Genomic DNA, 21,404 nt, shown 5'->3' with positions numbered 1-21,404 from the left:
CATTATAAACTTTTCTTTGCTGAGCATCTTAATACAGCAGAACCAATCTATACCTTAACTATTATCTACAGCCTATCATAAGTACTGTAATTACCATATTCATGTTACTGTTCTGTCACTAACAGTCAGTACATTGCAGTTTAAGATAGAAGTTGTTTTTCAGTTTACTTGCAGTGGAAAATTCTGAGATCTTTTTTCTACTTGCCACATTTGCTGACTTGTTTGCCTGTGTTATTTTTCTGCTTGGTAAAAACATCTTCTTGTTTGGGGTGGGTTTATCCTTTGCTCTAAGCCATACAAACCCCTTCTAACTCACACACCCTTTGCCTCCTTGGTTATCCAGTGAGACTGGCTCAGCAATTCTTTTCTTCCATATCAAAACTTGCTTCATCTCTATTCCTTCATCAGACTCTACATTTAAAAATCTTTTTGCCAAGCACACATACCTGTGAGACTTTCTGGTCAAACTTTCATCCTTCCCAACACTGAGGTAGCTGCAGACTGTGTCCTCTAGTTCTGTCAGAGACCAATCCCTACCTGTCTCCAACCTCCCTTCAGGAAGGTGTAGAGAGCAATCAGGTCACCCCTGAGTCTCCTCTTCTCCAGGCTAAACAGCCCCATATTATATATATTATACAATTTCTATTATATGATATATGATATATGATATATTATATAGTATATAATATATGTTATATATTATAAAACATTATATATAATATATCTATTATACATTACATATTATATAATATTATATATTATATAATATGTGTTGTGTGGTGCTATGTTATATATTGCATTATATATATTACATATTGCATTGTATTATATTATGTTCTATTATATTATATATTACATTATATATATAATATATTATATTGTGTTATATTATATAATATATTATATATTACATAATATTACATTATATCATATAATGTCATAAAATGCTATACTAAAACTATACTAAAGAGAAAGGAGACATCAAAAAGCTAGAAAGGAATGAATAATAAAAACCTGTGACTGACCAGAGTCGTAACACAGCTGGCTGTGATTGGTCATTAATTAAAAACAATTCCCATGGAACCAATCAAAGATGCACCTGCTGGTGAGCAACCTCCAGACCACAATCTAAGCAGTCAGATAATTATTGTTTACATTTCTTTTCTGAGGCTTCTCAGGAGAAAAGTCCTGGTGAAGGGATTTTTTAGAAAATATCCTGGTGACACCTGGGAGGAGCAGAGCCTCCCCCTGAGCTTGCAGTGTTTCAGCCACCAGCCCCAATTCCTCCCTGGCAGGGTGGGCAGGCCCTGGCACAGGGTGCCCACCCTGGATCCCTGGCAGTGCCCAAGGCCAGGCTGGACACTGGCACACCCTGGCACAGTCCCAGGTGTCCCTGCCATGGCAGGGCTGGCACTGAGGGAGCTCTGAGCTCCCTTCCCACCCAACCCAGCTGGCATCCTGTCATCCCAAGGTGCTGCTGCCTGCCATGGCTCCGGGCTGGGCTTCTGATCCTCAGCACACAAATCCTGTGGGGGGCAGATCTGGGGGGTTCAAGGGACAAACTGAGCTCTGGGGACATCCTGGAGCCACTGCCAGGGCCTGAAGGGGCTCCAGGAGAGCTGCAGAGGGACTGGGGACAAGGATGGAGGGACAGGAGCCAGGGAATGGCTCCCACTGCCAGCAGGGCTGGATGGGATCTTGGGAATGAGGAATTGTTGTGCCCTGGCACAGGGTGCCCACCCTGGATCCCTGGCAGTGCCCAAGGCCAGGTTGGACATTGGGACATCCTGGGACAGTGGGAGGTGTCCCTGCCATGGCAGGGGTGGCACTGGGTGGGATTTAAGGGCCCTCCCCACACCCAAACCACTCTGGGATCTGACGAAGCTCTAAATCCACTACAAAATGTTCACAGTGATTTTGAACACCCTCATGCTGACTGGTAGGAGGAACTTGATGTTCCAGTTAAACTCTGGCAGTTTCCAGTTGATCCAGTTCCCAAACCCAGAGGATAATGTTTTATAAACACAGGTTTGGGGTTCCCAAGCTCTCCCCCAAATTCCCCTCCTGTACCCAAGCAGTGTTAACAACATGCAGAAACCTTTCCCAAACCACAGTGAGCCATCTGCAGAACCACATGAAGCAACATTCTGAGATGTTCCCAAGCTTTTAAAATTTGCAGGAGGGTGGAGGGGACATCCAAGGATCAGCAGCCACCCAGACCACAGACACAGTGACATTTCAGAATGATCTGCAGTCAGTGTGAGCTCATGCCTTCCTCACACTGACCTAACTTTGTATTTCTCACACAAAACCCCCCCAAAGGACCAGGCTGTGCCACCCCCCTGACCAGAGAGAGCTGCAGGGCCCCATGCCCAGCCCAGGGGTGCCAAAGGGCTCCTGGGGGGCACCAGTGCCCTGTGCAGAGCTGCCATTCCTTTGTGCCCTATGCAGAGCTCTGCAGCTGCCATTCCTTTGTGCCCTGTGCTGGTAAACAGAGTTTGAACCCTAAAACTCTAACTACAGCCAGAACCCTTTATATGAAGAATTACAAGCCATGAAATTTTAAGTAGAATGATAGTGAATTTATCACAGAGTGAAAAAATAGATTTTGGGGTTTTAGAATGGGGGTTCAGGGGGCAAGATGGAGGAATCTGGGCATGTCCAGCCTTTGTCCTTCTTCTTCTTGGCCTCCATCTTCTGCTGTGATGGTGGCACTTTTGGATTGGTTTAGAGTAGCAGCTCACTGTCTAACATAAGTGATAGGTATTGGAAAGTAATTGTAAATATTGTACATGTAGTTTTTAGTATAAAGACATAACACAGCCCTGGGGCAGGCAGAGTGCCTCTGACTGTCTTGCTTGGCTGGATAGGAGAAAGAATTTTATAGATAAGGAACAATAAACACCCTTGAGACCGAGAAATTAAGAGCTCTGACTCCTCCTTCAACCACCGGGGTGGGAAAAGAGACTTTGTGACACATCTCTGGTGACAGTGAGCAGCTAGAGAACCTGAGACTCCTGCTGGCCTCCTCTACCTCCTCAGCCCTTCTGCTGGTCTCCTCCTCCTCCTCAGCCCCCAGCAGTCAGTTCCTGTGCCCTGGGATTAGGGATCTCCTCCCACACGTTATCCTGCTCTGCTCTTTGCTGTGTCCAGCTCAGCAGGGGCAGGGCACAAAGTGCATCCTGCTCACTGGGATTCACCTGGGATCCACCTGGGAGCTGTCCATGGTCAGAGCCCACAGCAGGGAAGGGGAGAACCTGCCCTGCCCAGAGCTCTCCATGGTCACCGATGGCACCCGTGTCCCCACAGGGACACCTGCAGGCAGGGACTGGCCCTGTGCTCACTGGGGCTGCTCTGGGGTTCCCTGTGAGGAAACAGGGAGCTTGAGACCACTTACACCCAGCTCTGAGGGCAATGAACACCACAGCTCCCTTGGAATTGACATTTTCTGAACATTAAAGAATAAACATGAAAATATCACAGAGCATCGGGCAAGGCTCACTGCCTGTTTAATTCCATAATCAATTCTGTATCAGATCTCTGTTAAACACAGCAGGTCAGGGCTCCCCTGCCCTCCAGGGGTGCAGCAATGCAGCAGCCATGCAGCGGGGGGGAGGAGAGGCAGGCAGCACTCACGGTTGCACCTCTTCTGCACGAAGCGCAGCTTGCAGGCGGTTCTGTACGTGGAGAGCCGGATCACGTCGAAGTTCTGGGCTCCTGCAACAAACCAGAGCTGCTGTGGGGCTGGGCTTGATTCTGAAAACCCTCTGCTGCTGCTGCTGCTGTGGGGCAGGGCTTGATTCTGAGCACCCTCTGAACCTGCTGATGTGAGGCTGTGCTGCTGTGGGGCTGTGCTTCCTTGGGAGCACCCTCTGAACCTGCTGCTGTGGGGCTGGGCTTGATTCTGAGCACCCTCTGAACCTGCTGATGTGAGGCTGTGCTGCTGCGGGGCTGTGCTTCCTTGTGAGCACCCTCTGAACCTGCTGCTGTGGGGCTGGGCTTGATTCTGAGCACCCTCTGAACCTGCTGCTGTGGGGCTGTGCTTCCCTCTGCTCCTGCTGTGGGGCTGTGCTTCCCTCTGAGCACCTTCTTCACCTCCTGGTGCTTCCCTCTGCTCCTGCCAAAAGGCTCCAGAGTCTCTTCCCACCCATCCCAGCCATGGCACGCAGGGGGGTCCTGCCCCTGTGCCCAGGTGAGAGCCCACCTGCAGAGCTGCCCCAGCCCTGGGCAGCAGCACAAGGACCTGGAGCTGCTGGAGAGAGCCCAGAGGAGGCACCAAGGTGATCAGAGGGATGGAGCAGCTCTGCTGTAGGAAAGGCTGGGAGAACTGGGATTGTTCAGCCTGGAGAAGGGAAAGCTCTGGGGTGACCCAACTGCAGCACCTGGAGGGGCTGGCAGGAAGGATGGAGAGGGACTGGGGACAAGGATGGAGGGACAGGAGCCAGGGAATGGCTCCCAGTGCCAGAGGGCAGGGCTGGATGGAATACTGGGAATTGGGAATTGTGCCCTGGCAGGGTGGGCAGGCCCTGGCACAGGGTGCCACCCTGGATCCCTGGCAGTGCCCAAGGCCAGGCTGGACACTGGCACACCCTGGCACAGTGGGAGGTGTCCCTGCCATGGCAGGGGTGGCATGGACTGGGATTTAAGGCCCTTTCCCACCCAGACACTCCCTGATTCCCTAACAATGCTGCTCTGGAAACAAACCAGTATAAACAGTCAGAGCTCCCCCAGTGTGTAACTGGAATTAAGGACATGCTGGCCCAATCCAGGAACCCCCTTCAGCCCTGACTCCTGCAGGACAGCAGGACAACGTGATGCCATGCAAACACCAGTTCCTAACTCTGCTTTTCCAGAGGAGAATCCTGCACAAATCAGCCCCCAAACCATTTCTTGACTCAGCAGCATTGCAGGGCCATTTTCTACCTCTTTTTAAGGCCAAAGCTGCTCTGCCTGCTGTCACTATTCATTGAAATAATTCTCCACAACCCTCAGGCACTGGCATGGATGAGAGATGTGAGGATTCCCTAAGGAAGGAGCTCCCCAGAACCCAGGGATAAACATGCTCCCCAGGCATATCTGGCTCCCTCTGGGCATTACTCTCCTGAGCAGCCCCTGGATGGCTGTCCCTGCACGGGCTTGGGGACAGGGTGGGGACAATCTGCTGCAGCTGGCCCAGGGAAGCTCTCAGTGAAGAATCAAGGACATCATGTCTTCAGATTTCCTACTTACTCATTTCCATGAACAGCTGCCTCTTCTCTGCCATGGTCCTCCTCCTCTTGCCACTCTCCTCAATCATTCTGGAGACAGAAATGGCAAACACTGTTTGTGTGTGAATTCTGGGACAGGAGCAGCAGCATTCTGTCCCTCAGTCTGATTCTGGTCGGGGACTGGGGATTCCAGGACAGACAGACACCTCTCATCCTTACCCCATTCCACACACACACCCCAGGCTTGTTAACACCTTCCAAGGCACAGGAAACATTAATTCAACATTTCAATTGCTCTAGTTTGAAAAGCCCAGAGCTGCATTGATACAAGCAGAAATATCCCATAAAAATTCCTCTGTTCTGAACCAAAAAAGGGGAAATGCTGCAGTTGGAGACTTTGGGGGTCAGCAGGAACAGGCTCAGCCCATTCCCTTCCCTGGCTGACAGAGGTGAGTGACCCCTCTTCAGAATCCTTCAGCTTGGAAAAGGATTTGTGAGGATGTTGGGTTTGGGGGAATGCTGGCTTCAAACAAAACTTGTTAAAATTCATTGAACTTTGAGCCCCTGAGGTCACTTAGGATTTTCCAGGGAAGTAGAAAACTTCAAATTAAGTTGGAAATAAAACCAGTTTGGCAGAGGAGGCTCCCTTTCCTGGGAAATCAGATGAAAAGAGTGACAGGAGCAGGGAGCAGCGTGTACCCCAAGGTAAGGGGGCACAGGGACAATTCAGCAGCTCTCAGGGCTTATTTCACTCCACAGTTCTAAAAGATGCCAAATTTCAGCCCACTGCAGCAAAAAAAAAATTGAAAGTTAATTCAGCATCAATGTAAAATTTAATTTATAATTCAACGAATTATTACATTGTTCTTTGGTTACCAAATTCACCAAATTAAAAACCATTAAATAGAGGTTTTATGTGTCTAACCCTAAAAAAAAAAAGACAAAAATCCCAAACAGCTCTCCTAGAGTTCCATACAGACTACAGCTGGCTCAGCCCAGGCTGCAGCAGCCTCAGGGGGCACCAGGAGCAGCACAAAGTCCTGCCTTGGCACTGGCACAGCTCCCTGGGCACAGCCTGGCATTTCCCAAGGTCCTGCTGGAACCCCACAGCTCAGAATCCTCCTCAGCCTTTTTCCTTCTCAGGAAGGAAAACAAACACATGAGCTCTGAGCTGAAAATACACTGTATTTCCATGGTTCAGAAACCACAGACAGAACCAATGTGCTGCTGTGTCTTTACTGGATTTTTTTACAGGAAAAAGCCTCAGTGGCAATTTTTATGACTTGTAGAAGTTGGGGGATTTGGGCACACGAGTTTCCAACCCCATCTCATTCCCCACCAAGCACCTGCCAGTGCCATCACTGCCACCTCTTTGCCCAGAGATTCCTCATTCAGGGAATCCTGGGATGGGTTGGGTGGGAAGGGAGCTCAGAGCCCATCCAGTGTCACCTCTGCCATGGCAAGGACACTTTTCACTGTCCCAGGGTGCTCCAACCCCACTGTCCAGCCTGGCCTTGGGCACTGCCAGGGATCCAGGGGTCCCTGCCAGTGCCAGGACACAGCACCCAACAGTGCCACACACAACTCCTGCATGAAGGGGACAGAGTGACAGAGACAGACACAGTCCCATTGCAGGGGAGCTGAGGGTCACCTCTGTGCCCTCTGCAAGGAAAAGGAGGGACTGAGAGCCCTGAAATGGGACCTGAATGAGGGATCTGCTCTCTCCATGATGCCAGAACTGTTCAGCAGGAAAATCCTTCCCAGACCACCCAGTACAATCTGTGCCCAATGCCCACCTTGTCCCCTGAGTGCCACATCCAGGTGACACCTGCAGGGATGGGCACTGCAAACCTCCCTGGGCAGCCCCTGCCAAGGCCTGAGCACCCTTTCCATGCAGAAATTCCTCCTGGTGTCCACCCTGAGCCTGCCCTGGCCCAGCCTGAGGCCATTTCCCCTTGTCCTGTCCCTGTTCCTGGTAGCAGAGCCCCACTCCCACATTGCTGCCAGTGCTGGCAATGAGGTTCTGTGAGGAGAATTGACAAACCTGTTTTTAATCCCTGAACCACCAGGCACAGGAGGATCCCTCGGTGGTGAGGCTGGCAAGAAGGAAGGTGGGGAATCTTTCCCAAGTTCAAAACAGCAATGAACCAAACCCACAAGAACTGCAACTATGTTTGGGATGCAAATTACAGTGCTCAGCTCCCAAAACAGGGAAGGAAAGCAGCAGCTTGGCCTGAGCTGGTTTGGTTTGTTGGGCTGGGTTCTTTGAAGGGCGTGGGGAGGCTGGGTTTGGGTTTTGTTGGGATTTTTTGCAGGGGTTTTGTTTATTTGTTTGCTGGCTCTTTGGTTTTTCAAAAATGGCAGCAAAATCTGTGAGCAAAGTGCCAGGAAACACAACACAGGCTGGAATGATGTGGCAGCCAGCAATTCCTGCGGGGGCTGCTCCCATTCTGTGGGCACATGGAGGGGAAAGCACTCCAGTACAGAATCCTGGAATGGTTTGGGTGGGGGGACCTCAGAGCCCACCCAGTGCCACCCCTGCCATGGCAGGGACACCTCCCAGGCTGCTCCCAGTGTCCAGCCTGGCCAGGGACAGGAAATCCAGCTATTTGGAAATCCTTATTGAAAATATATGTTCAACTGAAAGCAGAAAACGATGCAGTACCTTAGAAAACTGCAGCTGAGTGTGCCTGATGTGAACTTCCAAAATTTCATCATTTCCCTTCATCCTTTCACCCTCTCCCCCTTTCCACAGGTACAACCTCAGGAGCACCCTCTGACAGAGTTAACAGCAGAGCCAACTTATAAATCCCACGCCAATTACTGTGGGAAATTCTACACTTGGCCACCATCTAAAATAACGGTATTATATATATATATATATATATATATATATATATATATATATATATAAATTTGTTTTATTTAAATTATTATATATAATATATAATAATATAAATAAAATAACTGTACTTTTATATAGATATATACATATATACACATACATATATATATACACATACATATATATATATATATATACACACACATATATATACATATATATATACATAAATAAAATGTAATTCTATAAACTCACATTTTCTTGCTCCCCTTGTTTTTTCCTGTCCCAAAGCAGGGAGAGAACAGGGAGTGCCCCTGCTCTGTGTCAGAGCTCTGTCCCAGCACAGGAGGTGAGACTGGCACCCCCTGGCAGTGCCCCCCTGGCAGTGCCCCCCTGGCAGTGCCCCCAGGTTCAGGCCAATACTACAGGACCTTGCTTAGCAGGTTTCGCTCTTCTTGGAGCTCATCAGCTGTAGGTAACGGCCCAAGGACAGCCCCACAGGCAGCTCTGTGCTCAGGGAATCAGCCCTGAGCCACACGTGGGCTTCTGGGCACACATGGGATCACAGGCACACACAATCAGAATCACTCAATCACACACAGTAACACAATCAGCATCACTGAGTCACACACAATCACAGAATTAGAATCACACAATCATACTGAATCTCAGAATCAGAATCACACAATCACAGAATCAGAATCTCAGAATCACACACAGTCACAGAATCAGAATCACTGAATCACACACAGTCAGAATCACACCATCACACAGAATCTCAGAATCACACACAATCACAGAATAAGAATCTCAGAATCACACAATCACACAATCAGAATCAGTGAGAATGAGAATCTCAGAATCACACACAATAGAATCACAGACGATGACAGAATCAGAATCACTGAATCACACAATCAGAATCAGTGAGTAACACACAATCACAGAATCACACAGAATCATTGAATCACACACAATCACACAATCAGAATCACAGTCACACACAGTCACAGAATCACTGAATCACAGAATCACTGAATCAGAATCACACACAATCACTGAATCAGAATCACACACAATCACACACAATCATTGAATCAGAATCACACACAATCACACACAATCACTGAATCAGAATCACACACAATCACACACAATCAGAATCAGTCACACACAATCACACACAATCAGAATCATACAATCATGCAGAATCTCAGAATCAGAATCACAGAATCACACACAAACAGAATCACTAAATCACACATAATAACACAATCAGAATCACTGAGTCACACACAACCACAGAACCAGAACCACTGAATCACACAAAATTAGAATCACACAATCACACTGAATCTCAGAATCACACACAATCACAGCATCAGTCACAGACTCACACGATCAGAATCACTCACAATCACAGAATCACACACAATCAAAGAATCACACACAATCACAGAATCACTGAGTCACACAATCAGAATCACACAATCACACAATCAGAATCACAGTCACACACAATCACACAGAATATCAGAATCACTGAGTCACACAATCACACACAATCAGAATCACAGTCACACAGTCACAGAATCAGAATCACACACAATCAGAATCACTCAATCACACATAATAACACAATCAGAATCACACACAATCACACAGAATCTCAGAATCACAATCATAGAATCAGAATCACACAATCACTGAGTCACACACAATCGCTGAATCACACACAATCAGAATCAGTCACACAGTCACTGAATCAGAATCACTGAATCAGACACAATCACAAAATCAGAACCAAAATCAGAATAACTGAATCACACAATCACAGAATCACACACAATCAGAATCACAGTCACAATCACAGAATCAGAATCACCGAGTCACACAATTGCACACAATCAGAATTGCACAATCACTGAATCACACAATCACACAGACTCACTCACAATCACAGAATCAGACATTCAGAATCAGATATTCAGAATCACACAGTCACACACAATCAGAGAATCAGAATCCCAGAATCATTGGGTTGGAAGAGACCTCCAAGACCATCGAGTCCAACCCAGCCCCAAGCCCTCAACTCAGCCCTGGCCCCCAGTGCCACATCCAGGCTTTGTTCAACACACCCAGGGATGGGCACTCCACCACCTCCCCATTCCAGTATTTTATCATCCATTCCAGAACTTTATCACCCTTTCTGTGAAGAGCTTTTTCCTGATATCCAGCCTAAATTCCCTTGGTGCAGCTCAAGGCTGTGTGCTCTGGTTGTGTCAGTTCCTGGAGAAAGAGCCCAGCCCCAGCTGAGCACAGGCACCTTTCAGGGGGTTATGGTTTGTTTTTGTAGGTGTATTTGTTTTGTTTCAAGTTAATTTTCTTTCATTGTGTACTTCCACCTCTAAGGAACACTCCAAAGGAGATTCTGACCTTTAGGGTCTGATAACCATTTGCAGACATTGCTTTGCACTGAGCTTTCTCTGTTTGCAAGAACGGAGAAAGAAAAGTTCATTTACCAATTATTAAATCTGACTTGGTTCACATTCCTGGTCAGGCATGTCATTAGCAGAAATAATATTTGATGGCACTGATTAAACTGCAGTTGCTACATGAAGATAAAACTGTGCCCATACCTATTTATGGTCAGAAATAACTTGTAATTAAAATAAACCCAAAATCCAGTTTGGGGCATGGGCTGATAAAGTTGTGCCCATACCTATTTATGGTCAGAAATAACTTGTAATTAAAATAAACCCAAAATCCAGTTTGGGGCATGGGCTGATAAAGTTGTGCCCATACCTATTTATGGTCAGAAATAACTTGTAATTAAAATAAATCCAAAATCCAGTTTGGGGCATGGGCTGATCTGTGCCTCACACAGGGAAGGAGGCTCAGTGACTTTCTGCCATTTTTCTGATCAGAAGGAACAATATTCCTGCTGTTTCAAGGAAAAGCTTTCCTCCCCTGTCAGTTCATTCACTCTTAAAAATGTAACTTTAATAAATAGCAGAACTGGGATGAAGATATTGATTAAAAATTAAGAGCATACCTGTGCTGGCAGAAAAACTTACTGGTGTCCATCTGCTTTGGCACTTCCTGGCTTTGGGCTTCTGAGCTCATCTGGCTTCAACTGACACTTGATAGAAACCATCTAAAATAATTTCTGAACTCTCATAAATGTTTTGTTAAAGTATAAAATTAAACTTCCTTATGATATAAAGGTGCTTAGATTTGTTCATCTCAGACTTCAATAAAAATATCAAGTTTTTTTTTTCCTTTTTTGTCCTAATTTGAACAAGGACTGATTTAATCCCCTCCTCTCCCTCTGTCTATCCAAAATATCTGATGCTTTTACTCATTTCTTTGTTCTCCTGGTTCACACTCCCAATCCCTTTCCTCAGCATAATTAAGATAATTAATCAGAAATCCTCCTTTGTTCCCCTGTGGCATTTCCCAGGATAGGAGTGACCTGAAATGATTTCAGGGGGACACATCTGACCCCAGGGAAACAAAACCTTCCATACTTATTCAAATAGACTGGTAACATCTTTTAAAGCACATTTTAACCTCTACTGACAATTCTTCTCATTTACCTTTAACATTTTAAACTCTGTTCCCATCAATTATAGGATAATTAACTGAAGCAAAAGCAACTGTGCATAAAAGGATGAAAAGTACCCTGAAATGTTATTTCTGCATCTCCAGCAAGTGCAGGAGCTTCTCTGGGAACCACCAAGCACCTTCCAGCAGCAGCTGCCCCAAAACCCAAAGGTTTGGGTCTCTCACTGATGTTTTCACATGTGCTGCACTCAGATGGTTGTGCAAGATCTCTACAAACCCAAACTGGCTCCAGCCTTGGAGGGCGCAAGGAAAAACCCACCTGGGTGGGAGCCAGGAAAGGGATGGAACTTCTCAGGGATTCCAGCTCTGCACTGAAATCCTGAACAAATCAATGGCTCTTTTATTTCCTCCACAAATCCAGTGGATCCAAAGCTGCTCTGCAGGATTCTGCAAAAACCTGCCCAAATAAAGCAGGAAGCTTCATTAAAAATGAGCAGGCAGCCCAGTAGCTTAGAGAAAAATACCAGCAATGGAACCTAGAGCTTTCCCTCCTGCATGCCCTGCCATCCCTGCTGCAGCTCTGAGGTTCTTCCAAGGCACAAGAGGAGCCATCTGCTCTGTTCAGGCAGGACACAGCATGAGGCAGCACAGCCCCACAGAGCCCTGAGTGCCTTCAGTTACTGGGGTGGAAAATCTCTGATGGGCAGGGACATCCTGGCTGGAGAAACCTGGGCATGGAGGCACATCCAGCTGGGCACGGGCACCAGGGGCTCAGGGCTGGCTCAGTGCTGCCCAACACCTTCAGGGCATGGAGGGCACCAGCCTGGCTCAGCTCAGGGACAGCCCCAGGGATGTGGAGCTGCTGGGGGCTCTGCAGAGGGAGCAGGACAGCCTGGATCCATGGGCTGAGGGACAACAGGGGTGAGGGACAACAGGGCCAAGAGCTGGGTCCTGCACTGGGGTCACACCAAGCCCAGGGAACCCCAAGATAGGAAGGGAATGGAGCCCCAGGAGGGGCTGAGGGAGCTGGGGAGGGAATGGAGCCCCAGGAGGGGCTGAGGGAGCTGGGAAGGGAATGGAGCCCCAGGAGGGGCTGAGGGAGCTGGGAAGGGAATGGAGCCCCAGGAGGGGCTGAGGGAGCTGGGAAGGGGCTCAGCCTGGAGAAAAGGAGGCTCAGGGGGGACCTTGTGGCTCTGCACAAGTCCCTGACAGGAGGGGACAGCCAGGGAACAGGGACAGGCCAAGGGGAAATGGCCTCAGGCTGGGCCAGGGCAGGCTCAGGGTGGACATCAGGAGGAATTTCTGCATGGAAAGGGTGCTCAGGCCTTGGCAGGGGCTGCCCAGGGAGGTTGGCAGTGCCCATCCCTGCAGGTGGCACCTGGATGTGGCACTGGGTGCCCTGGGCTGGTGACAAGGTGGGCATTGAGCACAAGCTGGACTAAGAGGACCTTCACAACTGAAATCATTCTGTGATTCCAGGCAAACCCCCTGGTCTGAGCCCCAGGGTGAGCCCAACAACCCCACCTGGTCAGAAACTGATACAGATTGTACTGGATTCAAGCTCAACAAAGATGGAACAAGTCACAAGATTTCATCAGAGGTTTCTCTGACAGCCTTGCAAAACCTTTAACACAGGTTCCCTCCAGACAAAACAGAACAAACTCAAACCCAGGAGAGCCCCAAACCACCTGAGCTTCTGTGACTTCACATCTGTGTCAGCTGAGAGCCCAGAACAGAGAGCAGCCCCAGCCCTGAGGACTTGCAGGTCAGGCTAAGAATGGTGAGGGTGGCACTGGGGTGCCAGCCCCGTTGCCAAGGTGCCATTTGAAGCTCTCTGTGTCCATTTCCAGTCCCCAGGGAAGCACTGAGGCCAAGAATGGTGAGGGTGGCACTGGGGTGCCAGCCCCATTGCCAAGGTGCCATTTGAAGCTCTCTGTGTCCATTTCCAGTCCCCAGGGACGCACTGAGGCTAAGAATGGTGAGGGTGGCACTGAGGTGCCAGCTCCTTTGCCAAGGTGCCATTTGAAGCTCTGTGTCCATTTCCAGTCCCCAGGGAAGCACTGAGCCTGGGCACAGAGCTGTGCAGGCTCTGCAGGCCAGCACTGAGGGGCTGAGCACAGATTATCCTGGCACAGTGCTCTCCAGCACACTCAGTGCCAAACCAGAGCCAAACCCTCATCCTCCCTCACTGCCCCACAGCCTGAGGAGCAGAAATGGCTTTTTCCAACCTGCCTGTTGAAGTTCATGTCATGGCATTTACCATGAGCCTGCAAACAAGAGCAAATCCAGCAGCTGAAAGGGTTTCCTTGAAATAAAGCAGTGCTCCTGTGGGGTGAGAGAAATGAAACATTACAGGAGGATTTCTGGGCAGGAAGAAGTTGGGAACAGTCTAATTAAAGCTCACCTCTCCCTCCCAGGAAGGGAAGACTCATTTTTGTGCAGGGGATTTCTGAGCACTCAGTGCTCCCAAGGGAACCTGGCAAAGCCTCCCCTCTCCATCTGACCCCACAGGAGAGAGCCCTGAGTGCAATACTCATGATGAGGAAGGTTCTGAGCTGCATTCCTGCCCTTTTCCCCACTACCCCAGCCTGGGAGGTGGAGCAGGAGCAGGTCCCACACACCTGGCAGCTCAGAGCTCCCTGCACACCTGGGGAGGAGGGAAATTCCAGTGAGGAACACCTGCAAACAGGAACTGCTTTCCCCCATCATGAATTACTCCAGGATAAAACAGCTTGCTCAGTTTTAACTCACTAATTTCACCTCCTCCATTGACTTGCAGTGTGAAATCTTCCTCACCAGCTTCACAGGTCCAAACTGAAATAATGCCAGGTTTGTGAAGTGTCAGATATTACTGAAAGGAGCACAGAACCATTAATCTGCATTTAAAAGTCTCTCTGCCAGTGCCCCAGGCAATGGGAACTGAACACCCACACAGGCCTGATAACTTTAACTTTGGGCTGCCAGACACACACACAACCCCTGCTTCAAAGCCTGGCAGCACCCAAACTGCTCCTCACTGCTCCAGCTGGGCTCACAAAGGGCTTGCTTTGCACAAGAACAACATAAGCCTGAAGTACAAGTCCAGGTGATGACATTTGCTGTTGCGTTCTGTGAAACTAAGAGTTTTTATCACTTAGTTTTGTGACTTTCTGTTTTAAAAAAAGAAATAAATAAAGATTTTAGTGGCGGCCTCAGCTTCCTCCCTGTTTGCTTTATGCCAGGGCACCCCTTTACCTCTTAAATCCCAGAATCACTGAGTCCAACCTCTGACCTAAATAAAGTTAAAATTTGCACTGGCAAAGACTGAAAATACCTCACCTTGCAGTCAGTCACTCAGTAGCTACTTAAGTTCCTATGTTTTTAAGTGTTTTGTAACCACAGCACATCCTTCAGACATCACACTCTTTTAAGACTCAGTGATGAATTGCCACCTGCTGTCATAATTCTATTTGTTTCCACCTGGCCAGATATAATGTGCTGTCTGCTGTGGAATTTTAAGGTCTCCTACCGTTTCTTCCAGATCTAGGCTGCCTAAAAATCTTCATTACATAACGTTTTTTTAATAAATCTGTATTATTTAAGCACAGCTGAGAAGTTAAAATAGTTCATTCCTTAAAGCCCACAGGACTGGGAAAGGCCCATGAAACTATTTAAATTTAGGCACAGTTTTATCAATAGAAATCTGTTTGAACACTAAACCAGAGACAACAAAATCATGGTTTCTTCTCCATGGCACCAAGGGAAAACAATTAACACAATAAAATATGATGAATCCAAATACTTATCAGCTGACTCACCTGATCTGACTCCCTCTTTAGGCTCTCTAAAGCTGCCCCAGAGCAGCCCATGCAGACAGGCTGAGTGTGCAGCTCAGGGAGGCTCAGCCTCCAAGCCAGGCCCAAAGCCTGGCTTCAAATTTCCAGATGTGGCTCCTTCCCTCCCCAGAAACTGTCCCAGCTTCCACAACACACAGCTGAGCACAGCCACCCTGCTTTAAAGGGCTGAGAATATTTACCTTGGTTTAAAGGGCTGAGAACATCCACCCTGGTTTAAAGGGCTGAGGACATCCACCCTGGTTTAAAGGGGTCCTAACTCAGAACATCCACCCTGGTTTAAAGGGGTCCTAACTCAGAACATCCACCCTGGTTTAAAGGGCTGAGAACATCCACTTTGGTTTAAAGAACTCAGAACATCCACCTTGGTTTAAAGGATTCCTAACTGAGAACATCCACCTTGGTTTAAAGAGCTCCTAACTGAATACACCCACCTTGATTTAAAGGGCTGCACAACTCAGAACATCCACCCTGGTTTAAAGGGCTGCACAACTCAGAACAAATCCACCTTGGTACAAATGGCTCCTAACTGAACACACCCACCTTGCTTTAAAGGGCTCCTAACTCAGAATATCAAGTTGGTTTAAAGAACTGAGAACACCCACCTTGGTTTAAAGGGCTCCTAATTCAGTGCATCCATCTTGGTTTAAAGGGCTGCACAACTGAACACATCCACCCAAACTGAGAACATCCACCTTGGCTTAAACAGCTGCTTAACTCAGAGCATCCACCCTGGTTTAAAGGGCTGTCTAACTCAGAACAAACCCCTTGGTTTAAAGGGCTGCCTAACTCAGAACACCCACCCTGGTTTAAAGGTCTCCTAATTCAGACCATCCAGCCTGGTTTAAAGGGCTGCCCAACTCAGAACAAACCCCATGGTTTAAAAGGCTGCCTAACTCACAACTCCTTCCTAGGTCCCCTCCACTATTCACCACTCCCTAAAAGATGCACTGCTCTTGGGTCCTGGGATAAAGCAGAGGCCTGGCTGCATCAGCTGCACCCCAGCCAACACAAAAAGCCATCTACTGTTCCAAAAAACTGCTCCAAAGCCAGGGAGCCTGGGACAATGCTGGCAGGGCTGCTGCATTCAGCACCACAGGAACTGCAGTGAACAATGAGGGTGTCCCACAGAGCTCACAGGAGGTCCTGCATGTGTCCCCCTAAATACAGGATTGTGGAAGTGTCAGAGCCAGCCCTGGCAGCCCAGCCTGGGAGCTGCTCCCTTGGCACTGACTGGTTTGAGTGGGAAGGGACCTGAAAGCTCAGCCAGTGCCACCCCTGGGTCCCTGGCAGTGCCCAAGGCCAGGCTGGGGCTTGGAGCACCCTGGGACAATGGAAAGTGTCCCTGCCATGGCAGCACGGTGGAATTCAATGCTGTTTAAAGCTCTTTCCCACCCAAAGCATTCGGTAATTCTATGATTCACCTTCCCCAGACGAGGGATGTGTTGCACAACAAACAGAATTCTGGAGAAATTTGAAACGGAGGATTCCATCTTTTTACATGATTTCATATTTCCACACGTCCAGCACATAACAGAAAATGCAGGAGTCACTGCTTCACAGCACAAGTTTGTCATCAGTGAAAAATGTCAATATCAGTATTGTGAGTGTCAGAAAGAGGCAACTGAACATACAAACACAAGATTTTGATGTCAACACCACAGTCAATCCCAACAGATCCCATTACCTGAATCACACTGAGAAGTCCCTCAGGGCAACTTCCACTTTCCTGGGCTCACTTCCTCCTTCAGACATTTAAACCACGACCTAAGGAGAGGCGAATAACACCAAGTGAGCCTTTTCTGCAAGGAAGCAGCGGTTTGCCATGGAAAAACTACACTGCCTTATTTCACAGCCCCAGCACGGTGCTGCTTGTGCCCTGGCTGCTGCTCCCGTTAACTGCAGACCAGGGGAGCCTGCACATCCCGGGTCTCCCGTTAATTACAGACCACTGCAACCTGCACATCCCGAGTGTCCCGTTAATTACAGATCAGTGGAGCCTGCCCATTCCAGGTCTCCCGTTAATTACAGATCAGTGCAGCCTGCGCATCCCGGGTCTCCCGTTAACACCAAAGCAATGCAGCCTGCACACCCGGATCCCCGGTTAACACCAAAGCAATGGAGTTTGCACATCCCGGGTCTCCCGTTAACACCAAAGCAACGCAGCCCACACATTGCGGCTGCCTGCCAGCAGCTGTTCCGCAGCCGGGAGGAACGCCGGAGCACGGCCAAACCAGCGGCCGCCCCCCCCAGCGCGGTGACCCGGCCCCGCTGGGCTTCCCCCGGCCCGGCCCCGCCGTTCCCCCCCGTACCTGAGCCGGTGCCGGGGCTGCCGGGGCTGCCGCGGCTCCAGGGGCGGCCGGGCCGCCTCAGCCGCCGCCGCGCTCCAACGGTCCCGGCCGCCGCCGCGCGGCGCCCCGGCCAATCAGGGCCCGCCTCCGCCGGGGGCGCGCGGCCCCCTGCCAATCCGCTCCCGCCCGGCCCCGCCTTCTCGCGCCCCTCAGCCAATCGGCGGCCAGCGCCGCCTGGCGCGCTCCCGCCTCCGCCACAGCGCGCCCGCGCCGCGCGGCGCTCACCCCGGGGCGCGGCGGGACCGCGCATGCGCAGCGCGAGTAGCCCAGGGGCGGCCCCGCCCCCGGCCCGCCCTGAGGGGCTGGCGCCGCCTGAGGGGAGAGGGGCGGGCGGAGCGATGGCCGAGGCAGCGCTGGGGGCTCCGTCAGCCGTGGGTCCCCTCACAGCCATCCCTCAGCTATGGCTGTCCCTCAGCAGCATCCGCTCCGCACCGTGTTAGCTATGGGCTCCCTCACAGCCATCCCTCAGCCGTGGCTGTCCCTCAGCACCATCCCCCAGCACTGTGTCAGCCATGGCCGTCCCTTCACAGCCATCCCTCAGCACCGTGCCAGCCATGGCTGTCCCTCACAGCTCAGTACCGTGTCATGACTGTCCCTCATCGCCATCCCTCAGCACCGTGTCAGCCATAGCTGTCCCTCAGCACCATCCCTCAGCACTGTTTCAGCTAGGGGTCCTCTCACAGCCATCCCTCAGCACTGTTTCAGCTAGGGGTCCTCTCACAGCCATCCCTCAGCACTATGTCAGCCATCGCTGTCCGTCAGCACCATCCCTCAGCACTGTGGCTGCCATGGCTGTCCCTCAGTACCATCCCTCAACAACGTGTCAGCCGTGCCTGTCCCTCAGCACCGTGTCAGCCATGGCTGTCCCTCACAGCTGTAAACAACTGCCATCCCCTCAGCATCCAGCCACAGCCATTGAAGAGCTCCATCCCCTCAGCTCCCAGGGCTGGAGCTCCTCTGGCATGGAGCCAGGCTGGCAGAGCTGGGAATGTTCAGGCTGGAGAAGGATCCAGGGAGATCCTGGAGCCACTGCCAGGGCCTGAAGGGGCTCCAGGAGAGCTGCAGAGGGACTGGGGACAAGGATGGAGGGACAGGACCCAGGGAATGGCTCCCACTGCCAGAGGGCAGGAATGGATGGGATCTTGGCAATGAGGAATTGTTCCCTGGCAGGGTGGGCAGGCCCTGGCACATGGTGCCCACCTTGGATCCTTGGCAGTGCCCAAGGCCAGGCGGGACACTGGGACACCCTGGGACAGTGGGAGGTGTCCTTGCCATGGCAGGGGTGGCACTGGATGGGCTCTGAGCTCCCTTCCCACCCAACCCATTCCATGGCTCAATATTTCTATGGGCTGTGAGGGCAGCTCAGGCTCGTATGGACTGTGCCCCTGCAGGAGTGTCCCCTGTGCCAGCAGAGGCTGTCACAGCTCCTGCCATGTCCCTCAGCTCCTCTGCCACATCCACAGCGGTGTTTCCAGTGAGGGCATCCCCTGCTCCATGATGTGACCATCCCTGTGGATATCAGCGTTCCCTGGGCACCGGGGCTGTCCCTGCTCGCCTTGCTGGCAGAAGCGCCGATGCCGGCAGCGTTTCCTGAGCAGGACCCGGCAGGACGGGCTCTGTTCCAGGCCCTGTGTCCCCTCGTGTGCAAATGTCACAGCTCCTCCTGCACAGCGCGGTCTGTGCCTGCGGGAGGGGAGGAGAATTCCGGCTGTGGAGCAGAGGAGGGACCACTCTGGCAGGGAATAGGAAGTGAGAGGGGAAATTGCCGCTGTAGCTGCTGCTGTGGCGATGCTCATTGCGAGCTGCCTGTGCCAGTGACGGCGCTCGGAATTCCGAATTGGTCCCGGAATTCCGGAGCCAAGCGCACGGGTGGCAGTGGGACCGAGTGAGGGAGGTGATTCCCGCTGGCTGCGTTTCCACCCGAAAGGCAGCAGCAGCCAAAGCGGCATTTGGAAAAGCCGTCTGCCGTGGGCTGCAGGGACAAGTGCTGCAACCTGCAGAAACACCAGATGGTGCCATGGCCTCGGTTATTTGCTCAGGCTTCCCCCTCCTCTTTGTGCTCATCCTCCTCCTCCTCCTTCCCAAAGGTCCCAGGGGAATTCAGCCTGGCTAGGAAAAAAATAGGTTTTACTTACTGAACAACGAGACAGAGCCGTTAATTAGTCACACGCATTAAAAATGAGAATAAATTAAAGCCTAGTGATGCCGCCAAGATGCCACCTGAGGGTTGGGTGGATTATTCCCACTGGCAGGTCTCCAACCCCCTCCATACTTAAAATACAGAATTGTTGATACTTTTAACGAATTCAGGGAAAAGAAATCCCAAGCTCTTGCACGTTCCTCAGTGCTGCTGATTTTATCGAGTTGTTAAGTCCACTCAGAGTTTTCCTGTCAGAAATCAGGTGAGTTGGTCACACACCTGTTTCCCCAAATCCCTCCATTTTAACAGAAATCAAGTTCCTGTCACTTGATACAGGTTTATTCCTGTTTCTTTCTTTCCCCCAAATCTACACTTCCATGCTCCTTAAGTGTCTTGGGACCCCAAGAATTGAAGGAACTGCAGAATGTATTAAGGCTAAGTAATAAACCAACGTTTTCCCTTTAAAATATGCCAAAAGAAAATTTAACAGATATCCACAGCTTGTAAAGCCAGGCAAGTGGAGTTCCCTGTGAGGGGAAGGAAGAAGGAAATACCTAAAAAACCTCAGCAGGACCCAAGGCCATGGCCCCAGATGGTTTTGGTGAGCAGAAGATGGACCATGATGGGGGAGCACATGTGTGCAGTGACGAGGTGTTGGTTCCTTTGTCCACCCACCCACCACCACCCAAACCCGTGGGGAAGAAGGTGGAGAAGAAGGTGAAGAAGAAGGTGAAAAAGGTGAGGAGGAGAAGAACAAAGTAAAGAAGAAGAAGAAGTTGAGGAAGAAGAAGGAGAAGAAGAAGGTAAAGAAGGATCAGCCACCACCCTAAAACCTCCATTTTGCCCCATATTTATTACCATATTCTAGACCCCCAAACTCTAAGTTTTCCACCCTGTGCTATCACACACTTCTACCCAACTCCACACCCACAATCCCAGTGCTCTCAATCGATTCTGGAAGGTTCTCCACAGCCTCAGGTCAAATGCAGTGCTCTCTTGAGGGTCTGTGCCTTTCAGCACAGAAAGCCCAAAACTCAGCATCCAGGGTTCCAACACAGAGGAATTACAAGATCCTGCATTCATTTCCAAAGAGGGCATGGTGGGGGGAAGAGGAGCAGCATCCATGGCAGGACATGAGCCACAGGCAAGGATTTTGTCTGGTGCCATGTCCTGAGGGCATGGATATTCCAGTGCCAGGTTGGGAATGGGCTGTTGGGAGCAGCCCTGGATCCCCCTCTGAGACACTAAAGTGGACTTTTATACATATATATATATTTATTTATATATATAAAATATATATATATATATCCATATGTGTCCCCCAGGGATTGCTCCTGGGCTGCTTTAAATGCCCAGAAATCACCCCAGTGACCCGAGGGTGCCTTTGATCCACACCCCCAGCACAGAGAAGCCTGAACTGAAGGGGACAGGAGACCAGTTTGGCTCAGTGTTGAACTGGGA

At 50.1% G+C, this 21,404-nt stretch overlaps 1 protein-coding gene across 7 annotated transcripts in view; it reads right to left on the bottom strand.

Annotated features, from left to right (window-relative positions):
* DTNB (dystrobrevin beta) overlaps window positions 1-17,843 on the bottom strand; it is a 131,832-nt gene extending 113,989 nt beyond the window's left edge. For 5 of the 7 annotated variants that reach the window (XM_063153272.1, XM_063153271.1, XM_063153276.1 and 2 more), the window contains exons 1-4: window positions 17,765-17,843; window positions 17,140-17,219; window positions 5,230-5,297; window positions 3,637-3,717 (exon numbers count right to left, since the gene is read on the bottom strand). In XM_063153272.1, the coding sequence (XP_063009342.1) occupies window positions 3,637-3,717; window positions 5,230-5,296 (148 nt within the window). In that variant the 5' untranslated portion in view covers window position 5,297; window positions 17,140-17,219; window positions 17,765-17,843. Of the gene's footprint in view, window positions 1-3,636; window positions 3,718-5,229; window positions 5,298-7,251; window positions 7,294-17,139; window positions 17,220-17,764 lie in introns of those variants that run through there. The other 2 variants (XM_063153274.1, XM_063153278.1) reach the window with 2 other exon arrangements.
* Window positions 17,844-21,404: the final 3,561 nt, after the last annotated feature.

Source organism: Melospiza melodia, chromosome 3, assembly GCF_035770615.1.
Source record: "Melospiza melodia melodia isolate bMelMel2 chromosome 3, bMelMel2.pri, whole genome shotgun sequence".
Classification (NCBI taxonomy): Eukaryota; Metazoa; Chordata; class Aves; order Passeriformes; family Passerellidae; genus Melospiza; species Melospiza melodia.
This window is presented reverse-complemented; position numbering and strand designations above follow the sequence as displayed.